The 8176-nt window shown below is 35.2% G+C and overlaps 2 protein-coding genes across 2 annotated transcripts; both read right to left on the reverse strand.

Moving 5' to 3' along the window:
• Nucleotides 1-498: 498 nt before the first annotated feature.
• Nucleotides 499-1590, reverse strand: ponzr4 (plac8 onzin related protein 4). The gene is made up of 3 exons (XM_073836323.1): nucleotides 1488-1590; nucleotides 1164-1318; nucleotides 499-973 (listed from the first exon to the last, which is right to left on the reverse strand). The coding sequence occupies exons 1-3, from the start codon at nucleotides 1588-1590 to the stop codon at nucleotides 851-853; spliced, it is 381 nt and encodes a 126-aa protein (XP_073692424.1). The 3' UTR covers nucleotides 499-850.
• Nucleotides 1591-3932: 2342 nt separating this feature from the next.
• On the reverse strand, nucleotides 3933-4654 carry LOC141331305 (cornifelin homolog B-like). The gene is made up of 3 exons (XM_073836324.1): nucleotides 4552-4654; nucleotides 4296-4450; nucleotides 3933-4055 (listed from the first exon to the last, which is right to left on the reverse strand). The coding sequence occupies exons 1-3, from the start codon at nucleotides 4652-4654 to the stop codon at nucleotides 3933-3935; spliced, it is 381 nt and encodes a 126-aa protein (XP_073692425.1).
• Nucleotides 4655-8176: the final 3522 nt, after the last annotated feature.

Raw genomic sequence — 8176 nt, forward strand, 5'->3', positions numbered from 1 at the left:
CTACAGAAGAGTCAAGTTTTAAGTAGTACAAATATCGAAACTCATTGGTCATTTTTGAACGCCATGCTATATTGGTCTCATAGGATTCAATGATCTATGCTAAAAGTGATATATCTTCAGAACCGGAGAATGGCTGAATGGATTTCAAAATGGGAAAACTCAACTTATTAACTTGGGGGGAGTTGGAGAATGAGACTATTTCCAAAAAAAGAGTGTCCCTGAGTGTTCCATGTGAAAATCATGTAACAATATTAAAACATAAAAATACAGATGCTTATGTTTTCGATCAGCTTTATTGAGTAGTCCAACATGTTTTTATATTTTCTACATTCAATCATTTACAGGTCTGCAAAAATACACACTAGAACATCTTTTAGTAAACCTCCAGTGCCACATATCAATGGCTCAATATAACAACTACAGTGAAAATAATACTAAGCAGATATTTTATAAAGATACAGAGTGTGAGATACACTGGAGGAAATCTGCTGTCTTTAAAAACTAAATCAGATTACAACAATCTAAAATAAAATGAATTACAAATAATATTTAAAAGTGACTATAAAATGATTTCTTAGGAGAATCCATTGTTCATATTTCTTCACTTCCTGGACCAAAGCTGTACACCAGCTGTACATTTACAATATGTAAAACATTCCACTACTGTGCCATGCCAAAGGGCCGATCTCAGGTCAGTGCGTGTGGGAGGAAGATTAACAACTGTGATTACAACCGCAGAACAAGCAAGTCTTTGTTTTTGGACCGACTGCGATCCGATAAGGATAAAGAGCGCTTTTGAGAATGTACTGTGAAAATGATAATGAAGGGGATGAAGATGACAGTGATTTTTTTAGGTGGGCCTGTTGTTGAACAGAGTGATAGGATGGAGCCTTGCCTTCATCTCCCGTCTGATTTGGCACCACGAGCACGGTCCGCAGAAGTAAGAGTACACACAGTCATTGCAGATAGAGTCCTAAACGAGGAAAAGTTAAACATAATGAACTGGAATATGACTCTTATAACCTCTTGTATTCTGTATTCAGTTTTCTTCTGTTGTATTACTACTAGTATAGGCTGTAATTGTGTATCAATAATAAGTTATATAAGGCTTGATAGATTCAGCTGTTGTAATAAATATCCAGCATTTTTTTTTTAGTCCTTACCGTGATGCCGTAACGTCGGCGTGTGGAAACCCTCATGGAGAGAGTGATTGGGGGAATACAGCCGCAGCTGTCCAGGAGAGGGAGACAGAGACATTCTCCGTGGTCTCTGGCTGTAATGCAAGCAAAGCAAGGGAAACACCACACAGAGAAACAACCTGCAGAAGTAACAGAAGAACCACTGATTAATTATTCTTTGCATTGACTATCAGATTGATTGGAAAGCAACTGTTACAAACAAAAATGTAAATGTGACTGAAGGTAGTGCTTAAGTTTTACGTTTTTGTAAACATCCTTGCAAAAATATACAGATACACAAAAACTCACATTCATTGACATTGTCGCATTCGCAGATGCTGGTGGTCCACTGGTCCGATGCAGCAGACACTACCAATGGCTTGGGCTGCTGAATCACCATCTTGCTTGCCATGATGAATGTTTTTCAGATTCAAGAGCTCTGAAATCCAAAAATACAACTAAAATTAAGATTCTAATTCACAATTTTAACAATTAATAAACAGGTAACTTCTAAAAGTCAGACACTATGTAAAAAATAAATAAATAAATAAAACAATACAATTTGCAGCAGGTTTTTTCTTACCTGGGAGATAGAGGCAAGTTTAGCAAGCGACTGACACCTTGAGAGAAGGATGCTGTCTTTTTATTTAGAGGGGGAGGGAGGAAGTCGGGAATGTCTAGACGTAGATTCACATTCATACACGTGTACACGTACGCAAAGAGCAAAGGATGCTTATCAAGGAACAGCTTTCTAGTTGTGTTCTCGTCAGACGTGAGCATGGTAATAATGAGAAAAATGTCAAATATGCCAGATCAATAGATTTTGAAAAATTGACAAGAAACATCAAATGTAGGACCTCAGGTTCCTAGTTCAGATTTGTTGGTGCAAGTAAAGTGACTGTTAAAGTGTTGGGATTTCTATAGTGTATATATGTTTTTTTGGAATTAAGTAAGGATGTACAAATTAATGTCACAGTTCTTATACAGATGCAGGGCTTTATTTGTTGTATTAAACTCACTACAAGAGTACTCCAAAAATGTTTGTAACAACAACAGTTGTTATTGTTTAATAAACAGTACATAACATAATCAGGCTGAACATTTTATGAAATCATTTGATTGTTCTTGAAGTACTGATTATTTAACGAGATATCATTAACTGCCAGTACATCAAGTCTTGGTGTTTACAATTTTTTAGTTTGCTGGTATGTACTTCAAGATTACAGTAAATATTATTGAACATTTAGACAACAAACATCTGCTAACCTGCAAATGACTAATAGCAATAATATTCAGGTGTACAGTTTTGTGTTCAAATGAAATAACATTTAAAACTCACTGAAGTTACAATACTGAATCCCCATTCTACTGTACTTTGGACTAAACAAATCTGTCATAGAAAACAACTTTTACACCTTTTATATATACATATAAATACATATATGTTTATTAAGCCTGTGCCATGACGTGACATTTGAACATATATTAATATAAATAATATAAACTCATTCAAAACTAAAATAAATCATATAATAATTAAGTGCTTTTTATAAAAAAAAAACATGGTAACACTTAACAAAACGATTCCATTTGTTGCCATTAGTTAACGACATTACTTAACATGAACTAACAAAGAAAAAATACTTCTAAAGCATTAGTAATTAGTTTATGACCATTTATACATTTACTAATACATTACTAAAACTGTTATGATTTGATGAACCTGAGCTATCATGAACAGCTGGATTTTTATTAACTAATGTTAACAAGATGGATAAATACTCCAACAAATGAATTGCTTATTTATTAGTTAATATTAGTTAATTTATTAACTAATTAGAGCTTATTGTAAAGTGTTAAAATTAAAGACTAAACTAATGAAAATAGAGAACCAAATATGTAAACATTATTCAAGAGGTATTTGAATCCCTGAGCTTGAATCTTTGAATCTCCCTGTTTATTACCAGATTGTGTTCAAATTCTTTCTTACTTTCTTTACTGCCTTTGACAACAGTTTGAAATCACAAAAACAATTCATTTTGTTATTCTTATGACAGACAATAGAAAAATGAAGCAAACAAGAAATTAAGCGACCTGTAATCACTGTGACAGTAGCATGGAAAAACTCTCATAAAATTAAAGGGATGAAACCTTGAGAAGATGGTTTTCAGGTTTTCAGTCATACACTGACTTTTTCATAGCTAATTATATACACTGTTAGATGTGATATTCATTCATTTTATTTTGGGCAGTTAACCAAAATTTTCTTTCTTTTTTTTTTTTTTTAATAAAAATCTATTTCTAGAAAGGTGAAATACACACAGCGTTAACAGAAAACAACGAAACCGCAAAAAGAGTGCAGTTTTCTCACAATTTTTATTTAAACACAGCATAATATATTAACAAATATTCACAACATTAAACAAAACATAACTAAAAGCAACAGCTTTGAAACTAAATTAACAAGGACCTCATGATTCAAAGTGATAGTCTCACAGTTGATACAAATAGTCATTGTGCTCCAAATCAGCATCGATACATAAAAACATCAATATGGTTTGTTTTCCTAAAGAATGATGTATTTCTAGAGAAGAGATTTAGAGAAGAGTCTTCATTCCTCAGCAAACTACTACTGAAATCCACATCATTCCTGGGGTCAGAACTGAATTCCAAACAGAGAGCATTAGACCTCTCCAACAGGCTTATTTCTTTTCAGAGCTGAATTTTTTCATTAGTAACTGATGATGAACTTCTTTATTTCACTCGGTTGCGGAAGAGGGTGACCGGGTGGTTCCGAGCAATCAGCTCACGTCTTATCTGACAGTAGGAGCACGGTCCGCAGCAGAAGGATAACACACAATCATTGCAGATAGAGTCCTGTTAGACAAAGAAAGAAATCAGTCAGTCACTGTACATAAAACTGACATCTGATATAAGCTATACATCTAGCATTAAAGCAACTAATACTGAAAGATTACTCATTTATCTAATTTAATGTAAATACATAAAACTAATTTCAGATATGTTACATATAAAAAGAACACTTCCTGCTAAAATGTGTAGATGAATTTATCGGTTTAAAGGATGTCTAAACATTTTTACTGAAAAAAACATTACCTCAATCCCATAGGTGTGTCGGACAGACACTCTCATGGCCATAGTGATGGGTGGGAGGAGGCCAAAACTGTCCAGCAAAGGCAGGCAGAGACACTCTCCATGATCTCTGGCTGTGATGCAGGCGAAACACGGGCAGCACCAGAACGCAAAGCAACCTGCCGAACAAGATGGGGAAAGCAGTCACAACTTGGAAAAGAGAGGAAACTTCCTAGATTCCGATGTATTAATATTATAGGAAGACATAAACAACACTTACAATCATTGAGGTTGTCACATGCACAGATGCCAGTAGACCACTGGTCAGAACCAGGAGCCAAAACAAGTGGCTTAGGCTGCTGAATAATAATTTTGGTTGCCATGATGACTTGTGCTCTGAAACACAAATGGAGAAATTGTTAGAACTGAAACGCATTTAAAAGGTCAACTCTGTAGGTAATAGTTACTCTGTAGGTTTAGTTACTATGCAGTTCTTACCCTACAAGACGAGAGACAGTTAGGGGTGGCGGTGAAGATTAGCACTGAGCGTTCGCAGACAATCTGCGTGAGACTTTATAGAACCATCGGTGGCCAAACACACGTACACACGTACACACGTGTATAGACAAAAGATTTGTATCACACCATGCCTACACAGACTCAAAGCAGGTTAGTCGGGTACATGCTTTTCTTTTTATCGATAGATTTTTAGGTGATTACTGGTTTTGCTGACGTGAGACATTGCGAGTCATCTTAATGAGGCACTGACACTGGGAAATATCTTTGAGAAAAAACAGAAGAAAAAAAAGAAAAATGCACCACACTCACCAAGATCCTCAAGCCAGATAAATCTAAATGTTTACAATTACAATCAAGTGTATGATGCATTACAATAGCAGTGGCAATCAGAGGTTCTGGACATCAAATTCATTCTTGATATGGCGCTATTGCTGTTGAATCAATCTTCACACTAAATATTTACCTTAAAATATGCAGTATGCATTATGCAATGTTGAAAAGATCATATTTTTACAGCAATATATGCCTTTAAATGAAACATACTACCACACGTAATTAATACTTTTATTCAGCAAGGATGTATTAAATTGATCAAATGTGGTAGTGAATACATTTATAATGATTTTTTTTTTAAATAAGATCTTTTTTTTAAATAAACACAGTTTGTTTGAACTTTCTATTCATCAAAGAATTCTGAGAAAGCTAATCTCCACAAGCCGCCCTTCTGTTTTAAACATTGGTAATATTAAGAAATATTTCTTGAGCACCAAATCATTATATTACCATGATTTCCAAAGGATCACAATGATTTCCAACTGGAGCAATGACTGCTAAAAAATTAGTTTTAAAAAATAAAATAAAATACATTTTACTGTAGTTTTATTGTATTTTATCAAATAAATGCAGATTTGGTGAGAATCTGACTTTCAAAAATATATATAAAAAATCAACCCATCAATAACCCATTATAAATGTATATGGTTGTGGCATATTTATGTTAAAATACACTACCAATCAAAAGTTTTTGAACAGCAAGATTTTGAATGTTTTTTTAAAGAAATCACTTCTGCTCACCAAGCCTGCATTTATTTGATAAAATACAGCAAAAGCAATAATATTGTGAAATATTTTATTATATAAAGCAGGGGTGCTCAAGCCTGTTCCTGGAGATCTACCTACCTGCATACTTTTGTTCCAGCCCTGCTCCAACACAGCTGTCTGTAATTATCAAGGGCTACCTAAAAGATTAATTAGCTGGTTCAGGTGTGTTTGATTAGGGTTTGAGCTGAACTTTGTAGGATAGTAGATCTCCAGGAATAGGGTTGGGCACCCCTGATATAAAGTAACTACTTTCTATTTGAATATTTTTTTAAATGTAATTTATTCCTGTGAATTTTCAGCATCATTACTTCAGTCTTCATTGTCACATGATCCTTCAGTAATCATTCTAATATGCTGATTTACTGTTCATATTTTTTTATTATTATTATCAATATTTTAGACAGCTGAGTACTTTTTCTTTAGAATTATTTGATCAATACAAAGATCAGTTTTTATCTGAAATAAAAAGCTTTTGTAACATTATGCATTATACTATTCAAAAGCATGGAGTCAGTATATTTTTATAGAAATTAATACTTTTATTTAGCAAGGTTGCTTTAAATTGATCAAAAGTGATGGAAAAGACACTTATAATGTTACAAATGTTCATCAAAGAAGCCTAAAAAAATCCACTATAATAATCCTGTCACGGTTCACACATCCGCTGTGTTCTCAGGTCCCGTGATGTGTGTGTGTGACTGTGTTGTACGTCATGCTCATCAGCGCAGCTGCCGATCGTTATGTTGTGTTTATGTACTTGTCAGGAGATGGCGCTGTAGTCCTCATGTTGATACCTATAAAAGGTGTAGAGTAAGAATGGAAGTTGTTGCACCTGCTGCCTAATCATGTAAATGCCTGGCACTTTTGTATTTCTTGTGGGTTTGAATAAACCTTGAAGAAGTGAGAAACTTTCTTGTCTTCATGATTACCTGGATTAAGACATAACAAATTGGCGACGAGGATTTTGCTGTTCTACATGAAAGATGTCTGCTGTTGCTTCATTTCCTACGCCATTCTTACCATGTCCGGGTGAGCCGTCTGTTCCTTTTGACGTCTGGTTAAAGATGTTTGAGAATTACTTACTTGTCATAAATGCATCAGGAGATGACTGGCCAGTTGCAAGAAAGCGATCTTTGTTTCTTCATTGCCTGGGAACAGAAGGGCAGAGACTATTCTATACTTTACCAAACCAAGGAGAAACAATGGAGGATGCTATTGAGACTTTGAAACTACACTTTATTCCTCGACGTAATGTTGTGGCTGAGCGTCATGCATTTTAGAAAACGAATTCAAGCACCAGGGGAAACAATCCTGCAGTATGTTGCTTCTCTTCGGGACTTAGCCACCACATGTGAGTTTGCATCTAATAATGATGAAATGTTGCGAGATCAATTAGTGGAGAATGTAAACAGTCATCGTATTAGAGAACGTCTGTTATTAGAGACTGATTTGACTCTTAACAAGGCTATTACTATTGCTACACAGATGGAGGCTGCTGGTGAACAAGCTAAACTTTTTTTAAATCAGAGTTCAGTACCTGTGCAAGCAATACAAGCAACAAGTGTGCCTGCTGTTGATCGTTATAAAAGACAATCATCTTTGAAACCTCTGCCTGTGCCTTCAAAGTCTTTTGCTACTTCCTTGGCTCGTGCATGTTATCGATGTGGATCTACAAAACATCTTGCAAATGATTCCAGATGTCCTGCAGTTTCTGTAAAGTGCCATAATTGCCAAAAGTTGGGACATTTTTCAAGAGTGTGTCGTTCACAGCAAACACATTCTGTACATGAGATTGAACTGCCTGAGCTTCAGATTCTTTACATGCATGATTCAGTATCTAATAAGATAAAGTGTACTACTACTATCATGACTGCATCAGCCTCTGTACCAGTGGAGTTGATTGTAGATTCTGGATCTTCCGTTTCCATTCTGCCTAAATCTGTGTATGAAAAACACTTTAAACAAGACTCTTTGCTGACTCCTGCTGTTAAATTGGTGACATATTCACGAGATCCAATACCAGTGCTTGGTTGTCTACCTGTTACTGTTACCAAAGATAATGTGACCTGTAATACTTCAATCTTTATAGTTGAATGTGGCACTGCTCTTCTTGGAATGGATTTAATTAATGGACTGCATCTCAAGTTTGAAGGTTCTTCCATACTTCCAGGTCCGACTTTCTGCTTCTGTGCCTGTTACTAAGCTGGGATGTGCAAAAGGATTTGTGCATAAGGTAAAAACTTCTTCAGTGGTGAAGCCTGTTCGTCAGAAACTTAGACGGTTGC

This window comes from Garra rufa, chromosome 3 (assembly GCF_049309525.1).
Source record: "Garra rufa chromosome 3, GarRuf1.0, whole genome shotgun sequence".
In the NCBI taxonomy this organism is placed as follows: Eukaryota; Metazoa; Chordata; class Actinopteri; order Cypriniformes; family Cyprinidae; genus Garra; species Garra rufa.

Bases quoted from the DNA above. Each gene is read 5' to 3' on its own strand.
- ponzr4 (XM_073836323.1), bottom strand. From the start codon at position 1,590: ATGGCAAGCAAGATGGTGATTCAGCAGCCCAAGCCATTGGTAGTGTCT. The intron at 1,319-1,487 runs GTGAGTTTTTGT...TTACTTCTGCAG, and splicing joins ATGCGACAATGTCAATGAAT to GTTGTTTCTCTGTGTGGTGT. The intron at 974-1,163 runs GTAAGGACTAAA...TTCCTCGTTTAG, and splicing joins GCCGACGTTACGGCATCACG to GACTCTATCTGCAATGACTG.
- LOC141331305 (XM_073836324.1), bottom strand. From the start codon at position 4,654: ATGGCAACCAAAATTATTATTCAGCAGCCTAAGCCACTTGTTTTGGCT. The intron at 4,451-4,551 runs GTAAGTGTTGTT...CTTGTTCGGCAG, and splicing joins ATGTGACAACCTCAATGATT to GTTGCTTTGCGTTCTGGTGC. The intron at 4,056-4,295 runs GTAATGTTTTTT...TTTGTCTAACAG, and splicing joins GACACACCTATGGGATTGAG to GACTCTATCTGCAATGATTG.